Source organism: Hyperolius riggenbachi, chromosome 11, assembly GCF_040937935.1.
Source record: "Hyperolius riggenbachi isolate aHypRig1 chromosome 11, aHypRig1.pri, whole genome shotgun sequence".
NCBI classification, from domain to species: Eukaryota; Metazoa; Chordata; class Amphibia; order Anura; family Hyperoliidae; genus Hyperolius; species Hyperolius riggenbachi.
Genome location: NC_090656.1, coordinates 252106409 through 252122228, shown reverse-complemented (window position 1 = coordinate 252122228; position 15820 = coordinate 252106409). Strand labels below are relative to the sequence as shown.

General features: G+C 46.3%; 1 protein-coding gene across 2 annotated transcripts in view; it reads right to left on the bottom strand.

Annotated features, from left to right (window-relative positions):
* The window catches only part of ARHGAP1 (Rho GTPase activating protein 1), a 143489-nt gene that overhangs the window by 19132 nt on the left and 108537 nt on the right, over positions 1–15820 (bottom strand). For both annotated transcript variants that reach the window (XM_068260095.1, XM_068260096.1), the window contains exon 10: positions 5806–5883. In XM_068260095.1, the coding sequence (XP_068116196.1) occupies positions 5806–5883 (78 nt within the window). The remainder of the gene's footprint in view (positions 1–5805; positions 5884–15820) is intronic.

Sequence of the window (15820 nt, the reverse complement as noted above, 5' to 3'; positions counted from 1 at the left end):
ATTGCCTCATGAATAGCCAATTAGGCCAGATTTGCAATGTCAGACTTGCTAGGGTAAGGGCCGGTTCAGACGCTTTGCGGCGTCTACCATCAAGCGTTCGGGACCCATCGGCTAAACTCTCCCATTCAAGTGAATAGGAGCGTTTAGCATTGCGCGGTTACCGTCGATTACCGGCGATTGCATAAACGCGGCGTTCTGATCCCGATTTAACGCATCGTTTCGGCCGTCCCTAGAAGCCGCATGCAACGTCCAGGGACGGCTAGCCGGCGCGGCTTCATGTCCCCCTGCGGGGACGAGAAACGCTGATCGCGACGATCTCTGTACCGCCGCCACCGAACGGGACGTCACAGGACGACGCGACTTCCTGGCCGCCCTATCGCCGCCTGCCGTCCGTGTGAACCGGCCCTAAGGCCTCTTTTCCATGGACTGTGAATAGGCAGTGAAATGGCTCTCAAACTCTCACAACTGCTCGCTGCTGCCTGGTAACTGCTCGCTGCTGCCTGGTAACTGCTCGCTGCTGCCTGGTAACTGCTCGCTGCTGCCTGGTAACTGCTCGCTGCTGCCTGGTAACTGCTCGCTGCTGCCTGGTAACTGCTCGCTGCTGCCTGGTAACTGCTCGCTGCTGCCTGGTAACTGCTCGCTGCTGCCTGGTAACTGCTCGCTGCTGCCTGGTAACTGCTCGCTGCTGCCTGGTAACTGCTCGCTGCTGCCTGGTAACTGCTCACTGCTGCCTGGTAACTGCTCACTGCTGCCTGGTAACTGCTCACTGCTGCCTGGTAACTGCTCACTGCTGCCTGGTAACTGCTCACTGCTGCCTGGTAACTGCTCACTGCTGCCTGGTAACTGCTTGCTGCTGCCTGGTAACTGCTTGTTGCTGCCTGGTATCTGCTCACTGCTGCCTGGTAACTGCTTGCTGAGCACACAGCTCAACAGTCCGTGGAAAAGAGGCCTTAAACTTGGTGTTTGAGCACGCATAAATTTTCTCATGCAAAGTACTTCTTCTTCTTGTTTGAAGGTTGAGGCACTTAGTCTATTATATATATAGATAGATGTTTTTCCAGAGTAAAATGAGCCATAAATTACTTTTCTCCTATGTTGCTGTCACTTACAGTAGGTAGTAGAAATCTGACAGAAGCGACAGGTTTTGGACTAGTCCATCTCTTCATAGGGGATTCTCAGCAAGGCTTTTATTCTTTATAAAGATATTCCCCAAAAAGGATTTAAACAATAATGCTGGCCAGCTTCCCTGCTCACTACACAGTTTTTTGGGCAGTTGGACAGAGCAACCAGGGCTGTGGAGTCGGTCCAAAAATCCACCGACTGACTCCTCAGTTTAGGATTCCACCGACTCCGACTCCTCTAATTTGCATATTACAATTTTGTTGATTAACAGTATGTAACATGAAATTCGTCTCTTAACTGCCAACGCTTAGGAATTTTACAAGGCAACTGACAAGTGAGAAGGATATGGAGACTGCCATATTTATTCCCTTTAGACTACAACTAGTCCTTGGTAAGAGTACTTGTAGAAGACAGGAACAAAGAACATCTATCAGGCCCTAGGCAATGTAACTGTGGGTACATGTAAGAGTGATGTGCAGGTACTCTGCAGGGGAATAAGGAGATTCTTCCTCTATTACACATTCTTCATGCACAATCTGAGCATGGATCAGGCCCTAGGCAATGTGACTGTGGGTACATGTAAGAGTGATGTGCAGGTACTCTGCAGGGGAATGAGGAGATTCTTCCTCTATTACACATTCTTCATGCACAATCTGAACCAGGTTTATGGGTGATAGACAACACCTCTGTGTTCAATGTATGTTACGGCCAGAACCCGTAGTGTGGCCACTTCGGGTTCTGGCCGGCCAATGTGCGAAGTGGCCGCAGCGCAGCGGGCAATGTTAGAAATGTTATGTTTACGCCGTCTCGCTGCGGCCAAATTTATTACAACTTGCTTAATTTAATTAAATATAGCCGGCGGCAATGTAATAGATGAAGCCGCCGGCTTTCGCACTGCCTCTCTCCTCCCCCGCCTCCCTCTTCTTCCCGCCTCCCATACAATATATGTAGCAGCCGGAGAGTCGTTGGTCGCGGCAGGGGAAGCAGAGCGGGGAGGCTGCAGATATTGCTTCTGCCAGCACCCGCTCTGCAGGAACGGCAGGATTCCCCTGCCGCGACGAACGACTCTCGGGACACGCGTGTCCCCGCCGGCTGCTACTTATTGTATGGGAGACGGGGAGAGGAGAGAGGGGGGGGGGGGAAGAGGAGAGAGGCCGCTGCACTACGGCCACTTGCCGCTGCGTAGCGGCCACTTCGCACATTGGCCGGCCAGAACCCGAAGTGGCCACACTTCGGGTTCTGGCCGTAACATATACAACATTCTCAGTGGATTCCCTGCAGCTCTGTGGGGAGTGCATATGTAGAGTATAGTACTACTGTGTAACAAAGTAAACCTGAGACAGATGAAATTAAAGTTTTATACATACCTGGGGCTTCCTCCAGCCCCCTTCAGGCTAATCAGTCGCTTACTGTCCTCCGCCACCTGGATCTTCTGCTATGGGTACTCCAGGTACTTGAGCCAGTCTGGCGTAGTGCGCATGCACACACTCTGCCGCCGGGAGCGTACTACACCTGCGCAGCACTATTGCACAGGTGCAGAACGCTCCTGGCTGTGGAAGCGGCACGTAGCCGGACTGCGCTGACTGGCTGAATCACCAGGACTCATAGCAGAAGATCCAGGTGGCGGAGGTGGACAGCGAGGGACTGAATGGCCTGGAGGGGGCTGGAGGAAGTCCCAGGTATGTATAAAGCTTTTTTTTTTATGCGCCTCAGGTACCCTTTAATTCATAGTCACCAAACCAAATTTTAACAACATATCAATTTATTTGATTTCATGAGCAAAGGGAGTGCATACATTTGCATAAATCAGCATCAGTGCGGAATTATTTCCATCTCATTGACCATCTCTGTTAGTGACACGGCTACACATCAGGCTTTATTCTTACAGCATAGATGTTATTTAGTATATATAAGAGATTCCTGTTTTAGTATATATAAGAGATTCCTGTGTATACATCATATATACAGTCACAATCAGATATGTATATCTGACCTTAAAAATACAGGGACTGCTTTATTGAAGCAGCACAAGTAACTCATTTTGATTGGTTTATTTCATTTTTGTGGACTAAGCACAGCTATTACTGTATATATACATTATTTTTAATGACTATTATCTGAGAAATAGAACGTTTTATCATATTTTCTATTTTAATTACAGTTACAAATTCATTAGGAGTCGGAGTCGGTGCATTTTTTCACGACTGACTCCAGGCACCCAAAATTGCTCCGACTCCGACTCCACAGCCCTGAGAGCAACTGCCATTCACTAAGTGCTTTTGAAAATAAATACAGTAAATCCCTGATAATCACCCCCATGAAGAGATGGACTAGTCCAAAATCTGTTGCTTTTGTCAGATTTCTACTACATGCTGAAAGTGACAGCAATATAGGAGAAGCAATTTATGGCTCATTTTACTCTGGAAAAAAATGTACTCCTTATTTGTTTAGGTAGGTTTGCACATATTTTACATTTTAAATTTTTTCGCCATACTGCCCCTTTAAGGCGAGTACACACCTTTGACAGATTTCGCCCCTCAGGGACCAGGACCTGATCCCATTGGGTAACATTGATGGGCCGGGCTGCACATATGCGAGTCAGCTGAGTAGCTGATGACACGCTGTGTTGCTATGCGGGGGAAAGGCGAGATGCGTGTGCATGATATCACGCGGTGGCTGGGCGAGCCGCAAGAAAAATGAGATTGGTAGGGAATCAGCGTTGCTTGGGGTGAGTAGATCCACCCGAGGGCCAAGCACAGGTTGGGGGTTGCCATACACACGCCTGATTATCAGCTGCCTCAGCCCACTTAAAGGACATCTGAAGTGAGTGTAATATGGAAGCTGCCATATTTATCTCCTCTTAAAGTGGACCCAAATTAAAAATACAAGATTTCAGAAATAAAATCTATTTTCTAAATTATAATAATAATAATAATAAATAGCAGCCTTTTTTTCAGCTGCATGATGACAAATATAAAATATTTTACATTTATTGGAGGATCCCCTCCCTTCCTTTCATATTGTCGGGACAGAATCCGGCAGACTGGTGGAGGAGATAAAAACAAAAACACAGGCTGCTACTGATGATGTCACAGGGGAGGTGATCTCAGCTTGTGTGAGATTTCACATAGACGACGCCCCTGTGAGGGAGGGTAGCTGATGACAAACACACCCATGATCTTAAAACTCCTACTAAGCTCAGAAGTAATGGCTGCCACCTGTATAACCCTAGTTATGAAAAGAGAAGGGTGAAAAGCATGCACTGAAATGCTCATAGGCTTGAAGGAGTGCTTATTTATCTTTGTATGTGTCAGAGTGGTGAAACTAAATATTTAATTACAAAAATGTTTGGTTTGGGGCCGCTTTAAAGGAGTCATCAGGCAAATTCAATACCATTAAAACTGCCTACCTGCAGCGGTTCTTCCAGTAAATGCTTACTGGATCGCCACCTCAATTTCCCCCGAAGCCGTTAGATTCCCCGCAATTCTGTCCGGTAAGATCCCAGTGCCCCGGAAGTGATCGATCGCACCCAGGCACAGTACGAGTTTCCAGGCTGTGGAACGCTGGCGCAGTTGGCTCGCATAGCATGCATACGTGCGTCTGTACACGCAATAGAACCGCCGTAGGCGTGTTTGAGCTTGCCGTCCTCGCTCGCAAGCCAAACCATCCGGCCAAACACTCCGCTTCATTCTCCGCCCACCAAACCCTCCAGCCAAACACTCCGCTTCATTCTCCGCCCACCAAACCCTCCCTTCAGCCTCCGCCTAGTACTGTGTGGAGGCTGAAGGGAGGGTTTGGTGAGCGGAGAATGAAGCGGAGTGTTTGGCTTGCGAGCGAGGACGCAAGCTCAACCACATCTCCGCCTGCTCTATTGCGTGCGCAGACGTACATAAGCGTACATATGCACGCTATGCGAGCCAACTGCGCCAACATTCCATACAGTAAACTTCTACTGCGCCTTCGGGGACCAATTATTTCCGGGTTGCGGGGGAGCCTGACCTCGAGGTCGGGTCTCCGACCGGAGTGAAATATAGCAAACTGAACAGCTGCACAAGGGAACAGAGGGGAAAAAACGTCAGTGACATGCAGCCAAGCTTGTTTTACCTAGGACTGTTTGCCTGCTGACTCATTTAAACAATACCACTTGCCTGGCAGCCCTGCTGCTCTATTTGGCTGCAGTAGTGTCTGAATCACACCAGAAACAAGCATGCCGCTAATCCTGTCAGATCCGACAATAGTGTCAGTCACACCTGATCTGCTGCAGGCTTGTTTAGACATATCCCACCCATTACAGCTGTGCTTTTAGGTTTGGTTAGGAATACCATAAATTGTAATGAATGTCTTTTGTCCAGGTTAGCATGCTGGGGCGATTCTTTTACAGCAGAGAGGAAGTTCTGAGTAGGGATGATCGATGAGATGCAAATTCTTCCGAAATGATACAAATTTGTATGCTTATATATATGCAGTTTGAAAATGGACCAATCAATTTAAACCCAGTTTTACATTGATTCATTTTCAAGTTGCATATATTTGCATACTAATTTGCATACATTTGCATCAACCCAGAAGAATTTGCATATCTGTGATCATGCCTTCTGCGTTTGATTCTACTTTCTGACATCACACTGCATACATGGCCGTCTCTACTGACCTCACATAAAGCAAAGTCATTACAGATCGCACCTGTGTTGTATTTTTGCTGCACGTCTCGCACCACCTGCGTGCTGGCCGACCTCCGGAATATTCCCTCGGTGGAGAGAGCTGTAAAGTCAAGAAAAACAAAACATGTTACAGGGTTTCAGGAAGTTCAGATCCTCAAAGCAAGTCATGAAAAGTGTCAGCAATGGCCGTGACCGCACAGCATGCTTGTGGAACACTTTTTGGATCAGAATCCATTTTAGGACAGCACCATAGTGCCTGTATCGTGCCCTTAGTTTTAGCTGCGTGTTTATATTTTACATTCAACAAGCAAGCCTTGTCTGTACTCTATGAGATCAGTTTCTTTGGCCACAGGAAGTGAGCACTACAGAGCCTCACTACCTGTTTGGCTTACGGCCAGAAATAGGATTATATATTAATTAACGCAGAAATCCCTGAAGGTCTTTTTTAGCGTTGCGGTGTGATGAAATCATCAGAATATCGATCTCCCCCGAAGGGCAGTTGCGGCGCTCCCAGGCAATGGATGCCCTGTGGGGGTGTCTGCACTGCCCTTCATTTCTTGGGGGTACGAGGAGGCTTACACGCGGCGCCCCTGTTGAGATGCAATGTATTTTGCCTGGGCCAACTCCTGCAGGAACAGCAGGGAGATAGCTTCAGATCCTGCATATTCTGGTATGCGGATATACTACATGCGAACACTATGCCATTTGAATTAGTCAGCTAACTTGAGGCAGCAAGTATATATGTCAGGTGATGACTGGTCAGAGCACACATCCCTTTACTCGTTTCGCATGTTACTTATATTTAAAGTTTGTGTGGTTGTCAATATTTTAGAGGATTTTATTTTCCATGGATGTACTGTGGAGAGAATAAAATATAAAGCCACAATAGAGGAGGTCGCTGAGTGATGTCACAGGAAAGTGGTGGAGGGCCGCCTCCTCCCAGGAGTCCCTTGTAGTGTTTGCTTACCTCCCAAGTCCCCAGACCTCACTAAACATGTGGCAGCAGCTCCAGAGACATGATGGATGGCCGGATCCACCCCTCATCCCCGTCAGCAATTATCATCAGTTTATAAATAGCCGGTAGTTGGTTTTAACCTCCTGATTTCTAATTAACAACCTGATTATTTGTAAACTTGAGTTTAAAATCGGGCCCTAAACAATCATGCAATGCACTTACACTACTTATTTTGCTCTGTTTTTAAAATACGGACATGTCCCCTTCAGTATACAAAGACCAGGGGCGTAGCAATAGGGGGTGCAGCGGTAGCGACCGCATCGGGGCCCTTGGGCCAGAGGGGCCCCGAAGGGCCCTCCCTCAACTACAGTATTAGCTCTCTATTGGTCCTGTGCTCATAATAATCACTTCTATATATACATTAAGTAGTGGTAAACATTAACAAGCTCTTCCCCATCCCCTTCTTGTACCTCTGACACTGTAGTTGCCATTGTCAGGTTTTGGTGCGCCGTATCAATTGTTATGTATAGAGTGCCTGGGGGGCCCCGTTGTAAAACCTGCATCGGGGCCCACAGCTCCTTAGCTACGCCACTGACAAAGACAAAGCTATTATGCTGTGCTGATACTGATGGTACACTAGTGGCGTTCTGACCGTGGTTGGAATAATGTGCTTTACAGCCGGCCGCACAAATTCTACAGGCGAGACGATGGAGGAGATGATGACGATTTGTCAAGCTTATGCAGATTCTGTCACAGTTTATATGCTGCTTGGATTTGGGCCATTCCAACATCGCAGCAACTGCATCAGACCGTTTCTAACCTGCGTGCCAGTTGCAACAAAATGTGCATCAACTCGGAAAAATTTGCATCTCCTTAATCATCTCTACCCAACAGTCACAAATGGATAGACTCCAGTCACTGCCATCCTTCTACTGTAAAATCTCACAATACTGAGTAGGGAGTACAGCAGAATCCCTTTATAGTACGCTCCAAGGGACTGGAAAAAGTAGGTTACTAGATCATATATTTACTATATCAGAAATGGTAACACTCAAGCACATAACTACACTATAGTACTGGATCTTAATGCAGTCAATAATTGGGAGTCATTTTTTCTTTTCAATGCTTCAGCAAGCGAGCACAGACCGTGGCTAAGCTAGATCAAGTTGCACAGTGCTCAATATGCAGGGATTTGCATGCACTAATCATGCGACAGCTTGCACAGTAAGCATAGGTCACACCAGTTATTGCAGGTACAGTACTTATAGTGCGCTCCTCTGTCCACATGTCTGTACAGCCTGGATGATACTGTAGCATTGCAGCCATGCACAAGCAAGTCACAGATGACTGGAAACTCCCTCAGTAATGGGGCAGCAGCTTACACAGGAAGCATAGGTCTCACTGACTGGTGCTTTAGAGGTAATCCACACAGGCCCAGTGTGGTGTACAGATAGCAAGCAGGCTACAAGTGGCTGCCAGCCCCGCCCACGGCTCTCTGACTGACACATGATCCCGCTCACTTTCCACTATAGCCGGATACAGAATACCGCAGGGGCCAAAAAGCAGGTTTACTATAACAGAAGTTCTATTATATTCAGGCTTACTACAGGTGTTACTCCCATATACTTATAATGGTGCTTGGCCGGGACCTGGATATACTATACCCGAATGTTTACGATATCAGAGTTTACCATAACTACATTATCGGTTTTACTGCTTGGCGGAGAGAGTAGGAATGCGGATCAGCAGAATGGCGTCCAAGTGGCAACCACCATCTTTTATCATTTGGGTCCTGGGTTCATTAGCTGGTCAGGCTGCCATCTAAAAAAGGTTTGTGTGGGATTCTTCTGACTCAGTTTACTCCCAAATCCCAAAAATGTACTGATATAAATTGGCTCCCCCACAAATCAGGCTGAGGGCTGGGACCCACTACAGGCACTTTGCTAAATTGTGTGGCGATTTCACAGAGACTCCTGGAGCAATCGCAATGTAACTACTGTAGCCACTGATGCGATTGCTCCATGCATAACTTAACAGCCTAGGCTAAGCCCCAGTGGGAAGGTGGCGCTACACACCAATTTACAGCAATATATAGCTATAGGAAGTGTTTCTCATGCTGAAACCAGGATATTTAAAGTAAAAGTGGAATAACATACAGCATACAACTTCTACTATATGTCACTACAGTGCCGCTTTAAAGCAGCAGGGACTGAAAAAAAAACAGGGGAAAATATATAACATATATAAGTAGATAAATACTTGTTCTACTTACATAACATACATATTGTACTGTCCACATTTTGATTTCAGTGACTTTCATATAGGAAATACAGAGAAAATGGTTTCAGGCATTTTCCATCTTTACAGCCTCTGACTGAAGCCAATCCAAAGCCATTTCCTCCCTTACTCTTGTTTTCTCCTAGAAACAGCACTGTCATATCTAGCTTGCTTTGTAAAACACACGTGAGCACAGTAGAGATCAGATTTCAGCAGCTTCTGCAGAGGGGTGAGGTGTATTTCCCTTCTCAGCCTCCTGTCACACTGAACTGCCCTCAGCCAATCAGTGAGGAGCAGAAATGTGGGAGGGGAGATAACAAGCTTCCCTCTCCTCAGCAATGTACCAGAACAGAGCCAGGCTGACTGAGATAAGACATTTATGATTATACTGTATTGGAATCCTTGCAATGCATGGCCAGGTTGTAGACTGCATACTAAACACAAGGCAATTTATGGAAATGTCATTTGTTTTGGCCAATAAAGAAAACGTAAGTATTATTTACCCTTTAAAAAAGAAAGTTACTGGCTAGCCATTCTTGAGTCACTCGGGATCAGCTACTTGCAAACAGCTCTCCAGAGCACAAGTCACAGCTTTAGTGGAGTATTTTGTAGAACTGGACAGGAAATTGCACTTAAAGTCTGAGTGGTGATAAGGACTGACTTCCTCCAGCACTTCTGTGGACAGATACTGAACCGAGATCCTCACACTTCCCCAGAAACAGAGCGATGCGCTAACCGTGCAGGGAAACCAATACTATCCCCGGCACTCAACTATCTCCCCTACAGCTAGAATGACAGGCTATTATCAGTGAGTACCGGAGGGGGGGGGGGGGGGGGGGGGGTCAATGAGATAACAACCAATATGAGTTTATTAAACATTTAGCATAACTTTATGGGACGTTATGCAACCTACAATTAAATGCTACAGCTGATCATTTTGCTTTAAGGACAACTGGAGAGAGAGGTATATGGAGGCTGCCATATTGATTTCCTTTTAAGCAATACCAGTTGCCCGGCAGCCCTGCTGACCCTCTGCCTCTAATACTATTAGCCACAGCCCCTGAACAAGCATGCAGCAGATCAGGTGTTTCTGACATTATTGTCAGATCTGACAAGATTAGCTGCATGCTTGTTTTTGGTGTGATTAAGACACTACTGCAGAGAAATAGATCAGCAGGGCTGCCAGGCAACTGGTATTGCTTAAAATGAAGTAAATATGGCAGCCTCCATATTACTCTCACTTCAGGTTTCATTTAATCCAATTCCAAACTGTGTAAATTTACATACAAATAAAAAAAACACTTGATTTATTTGTGAGATTGCTACTGTGTTCCCCAGCAGCAGCAGGGAGCCTCCTGCCTTTCCTCACCACCCGCTCTCTTTAGGACAGTGTACCATACAGAATGTGCCATTTTACAGACCTATATTATTTTACTGAACTGTCCTTAGAGAATTGAGGCCAATGTCCCTGCTGGAATCCATTTACTTCTACTTCCTTCTACGAGTACCAGGGCTCAGCGGAACAGGAAATGAGTAAAATTCTCTTTGTTTTCACTGTTGTTTGTGTCTCACAATCACCAATGAAAATGCTAAAAGCAAATCTCTATACCTTGCAGCTTTAGGATGCCAAAGTGAGTACAGGTCCCCCAATATTCGCAGAATTGCAGAGATCGTGTTAGTGATGGGACAGGCTCGATTTGCGATTGTTATGTAGTGCTGCAGGTATCCGCAACTACCTTGCTCTAATTCCTCCCTCCCTCTCCAAACTATAGAACAGGCTGACCTGCAGAAATCTAGGCAGTATGTATGGGGAAGGCCATCTGAAATGACTTTCAGGAACAACCTTTTGGGCCATCCATTTTTGCAAAAGTGTTTGGGCCTCTATCCGAAACTCCAATGTAATCCCTGGAAACAAGCTATAATGATTCCTGAGCAAAGCCAGACTGGATGCTCAGTCGGGGAGTTTATCAGGGCTGATAACACGCAGGCTGAGCAGTGAAGGATGAAACAGAGAGCAGGGTAGGTGTTTTCTCTAATGTTCCCACTGATATATATATAGTAAAATACATGAGGGTGTTTCATCTCTGGTTCACTTTAAGTGATTTTTGGAGTATTTCATATTTCATATTTGTTGCTTCATATTTGGTCAGCGTTAGGGATGGATTGCGAAATTTTAACTCATCCTTTATTCTGCATAACAGCAAAACAACACAGGCTGAAAAATAAAGTCTAGAGCCGTCACCTGGTTCTATAAAAACGCCTTTAATATTATTCTACACTTGTGTATATTAATGATGACTTGCAGGTCCTGGGGATATCTATGCAGCCTGGGAGCGTCCATATGTCGCAGCACGGTACTAACAGCGCAGTCCAGGTGGGTTTGGATCAAAATAAAGGGTAGGTCAGGAACTGACTGAATGTACTGGAGCTCTAAAGTGGCACAATAACCACCAACATAGTAAAGGCATCCATACAGTACTCGATTTTCCTATATGATCGACCATTCAAAACCATCATTTTATCAGATCAGGGGAGAATCAATTATGCCCCATTCTGCCTGGTTGATGGATATCTGAACTATCAACAAATTTACTCGATTGAGGATGAAAAATATAGCTCTCATGCCTTGCAGTGCTGGGGCCCCTGGTCCCCGGTCAGGGCTCTATCTGCATGGAGTTTATATGTTCTCCCCGTGTCTGTCTGGGGTTCCCCCGGGCACTCTGGTTTCCTCCCACATCCCAAAAACATACAGATAAGTTAATTGGCTCCCCCCTAAATTGGCCCTAGACTACGATACATACATAGACGTAGGACTATGGCAGGGATTAGATTGTGAGCTCCTCTGAGGGACAGTAAAAGTGACAAGACTATATATACTCTGTACAGCGCTGCAGAAGATGTCGGTGCTATACAAACACTAAATAATAATTATAATAATAATTATAATAATAATAATCGGTGGATTGTAGAGGAATGGGTTAATGTTCACAGGATTTCGATGTATACAGAATGGACTTTTGATGAGCATGGAGACACAACATCGTTCAGATTAGTGAAGCTGATCACCAGGATTTCACTTGCAGTGTGTGGGCCACTAATCGATTGACCACACAGCTTCTGAATGCCCGATAAAGTCGATCGCTTAAAGCAAACCTGAAGCGAACATAAACTTATGAGGTAATGAATTGTATGTGTAGTACAGCTAAGAAATAGCACATACTGTAAGTAGCAGAGAAAAGAGTATCATATTGTTTACAGTACAGGAAGAGTAAAACCCCCCCCCCCCAAAAAAAAAAACCTTCAGTTTTCTATGCAAAAGAGCTTCTCTGAGCTACTGGACCCTCTGGGTCCTATACAGTCGTTTTCTTAAAGGACAACTGAAATGAGAGGTATTTGAAGGCTGTCATATTTATTTTCTTTTAAGCAATACCAGTTGTGTGGCAGCCCTGATGGTCTATTTGGCTGAAGTAATATCTGCATAACACACCTGAAACAAGCATGCAGCTAATCTTGTCAGCTTTGACAAAAATGTCAGAAACACCTGATTTGCAACATGCTTGTTCAGGGTCTATGGCTTAAAGTATTAGAGGCAGAGGATCAGCAGGACAACCAGGCAACTGGTATTGCTTAAAAGGGAACAGATATGGCAGCCTACATATACCTCTCACTTCAGTTGTCCTTTAAGCCAGTGTTGCTCAAACCTGTCCTCGTGACTCCCCAAAGGTGCATGTTTTGTAGGCAGCCTCACCAATGCACAGGTGGGGTAATTAGTGTCTCAGCTACATAGACTCCACCTAGCTGAGAGAATAATTATCTCACCTGTGCACAAGTGAGGTTGTCTGCAAAACATGCCCCTTTGGGGAGCCACTAGGACAGGTTTGAGAAAGACTGCTTTAAAGCGGAACTGAAATATTGATTTCAATAATAATAAAAAAAACAAACGGAAAAAAAAACATACCAGCAGCTTCTATTTTTTAAGCTGAACATGTCCGTTTAATTAGCGCCGCACCCCGCCGCTGCGATCGCTGCATTTTTAATTTTTTTGTTCTTTTCCGGGATTCAGGCAAGATGGCCACAGTGCCTGATCACTTCCGGGTCATCGCGCATCATTAGTGCGCGTTCACTTGTGGCTGATTGCGTGCACGAGAGGACTCCAAAACTGCACATGCTCAACTTGTCCTCTGGTGCACTCTGAATTCTGCTCGTTCCTCTGAAAGCGCCGGCAGCAGTTTGTCAGTGAGTAAAAAGTGCATTGGGCAAGTTAAAAAATAGATTATAATTCATAAACCCCCATTTACTGCTCGTTCTTGTGAAATAAAGCAGCGTTCACACTGCGCTGATGGAACAAGCATGGAGTGGCCACGGTGGGGCGGAGACCTGGCCTGAGGGAAGGAAAACAGGTCATGCAGGGAGAGGAGCACAGGATCTTCTGCCTGATTTCAGCATCGACTTGTAAGTCGATGATTTCACCGGCAGAAATTCGGGATAGGGAGAGCAAGGAAACAGCTACATAGAATGCGCAGAGGTATGTGAGCCTTAAACAGCCAAGAAACAGCAAAAGACAGCTTGAGATAAGGTTTTCTTTAGGAAACTTCAAAGGGTCATTATTTCTGCTCCGTTTTATAGCTTAAAAGACAGTGTGGCTTTAAGGCTCCCTGCACACTGCAAATCCGTTTTCCGATTCCGATTCCGTTTCCGATTCCGATTCCGTTTCCGATTTTCCTTGAATACATTCTACAGAAAAACGGATCAAAAAACGCAGCATGCAGTTAAGATTAAAAATCTGAATCGGAATCGGATGTAAAAACAGATTAAGGCCTCTTGCACACTGCAAGCAATTCAGATTCAGATTCTGCTTTTTAATCAGTTTTTACCTCCGATTCAGATTCAGATTTGCAGTGTGCAAGGAGCAAACTGCAAATCTGAATCTGAATCGGAAGTAAAAACAGATTAAAAAGCGGAATCTGAATCTGAATTGCTTGCAGTGTGCAAGAGGCCTAAAAAGCGGAATCGGAATCTGAAATGCATGCAGTGTGCAAGAGGCCTAAAACTGTATGATGCAATTTTATATAAAAAAAGAAAGAAAAAAAAGCTACATAACTGAAAATAAAATAGGAGTCTCTTCTTTGCTACTTAATGTTCTATTCATTATCTGTACTACACATACAATTCATGGTACTTTTCCGTTAGCCGGGCGCATCCAGCAGGTGGCGCTAATTACATTAATAGTCACGTAACAAAAGTGGAATGCAACCGATTCTATTGTGTTTTTACTGGCCGTCTTGCTGCGGCCAAATGTATTATCAAAAGTGAGTTTAGTTAAATTAAGCCGGCGGCAATGTAACAGATGAAGCTGCCGGCTTCGGCTCTGCCTCCTCTCCCCCCCTGCCTCTCTCTTATAGAACACTGGCAGCCGGGGGACATGCGTGTTCCAGAGAGTCGTTCCTCGCAAGAAACAAGCAGAGCGGGGAGGCTGCAGACATTGCTTCTGCCAGCACCCGCTCTGCAAGAACGAACAGCAGGGTTCCCTGCCGCGACAAACGACTCTGGGGGGACAGGCATGTCCCCGGCTGCCAGTATTGTATAGGAGAGAGGCAGGCAGGGCCGGTCCGCCCATGAGGCGGGGTTAAACAAATGCCTCAGGCGGCACTTCTGGGGGGGGGGCGGCACCCGCCTGAACGCACGCATTGCAGCGTGCGTTCTACTGTCGTCACTTCCTGCAATGCCGCCCACTGTGTTGTAAGTGGACGGCATTGCAGGAAGTGACGACAGTGGACGACAGCTGTAACGCGGAAGAGGTGAGTCGTCCCTGCACGCTGCCTCTTACCAGTCGCGCCTAAAAGCTGGAGGGGGAGCGCAGATAGGGGGACCCAGGTGAGGGAGGGGGTCTGACCCACCTCCCTGCCGCTGTGCCCAATACCCCCTTCCTGCCCGCTACCCCTCCATCTCAGCGGGCCCCCACCCACAGCTTGGGGGGGGGGGGGGGGCAATTTTTCCAAAGTTTGCCTCAGGCGGCAAAAAGTCTAGGGCCGGCCCTGGAGGCAGGGGGAGGAGAGAGAGCCGAAGCCAGCGGCTTCATCTGTTACATTGCCGCCTGCTTCATTTAATTCTATTCACTTTTGATAATACATTTGGCCGCAGCAAGACGGCCAGTAAAAAACACGATAGAATCGGTTACATTACACTTTTGTTACGTGACTTAACGTAATTAGCGCCACCTATCGGATGCACCCGGCTAATGGAAAAGTACCCAATTCATTATTGCATAAGCTGTTTTTTTTTTTTTTTTATTTAGGATTTCTTTACATGCTCAATGGAAGTTCAGTAATGTATGGCTACCTTCAAGAAAACCAGAGCTGACCTAAAAGGAAGATGTTACTCGTCCGCGGCTTCCTCCAGCCCCATAAACACGTGCGAGTCCCACGCCTTCCTCCCGCGGTCTGCCGTTCAGCTGCAATCAGCCCCGGTAACTGGCTCAGTCAGGTCCAGTCTGGGTTGTCTGCACACGCGCGGACCTCTGCTCTGCTCTCTCCCACAACACGCTGTACCAAAACTCACATCCCCCACACTTTAGCAATGCCCTCTTCCATGGCAAACAGTGTGCGAGTGTGACCCATGCGCAGATCGCCTACAGGAGACATCAGGACCTTGGGACATCACTGCAGGATTGATAGGCGCTCAATGTCCATGGCTGGCAATCCTTCGGCACTGTTACTGGCCTGAGGAAGTGGACCCAGATCTACAAAACATGTTGCCTGTGCAAATAACTCTTTTGTCTATTAAGACTGTTGTTGTTGAGGTAAGC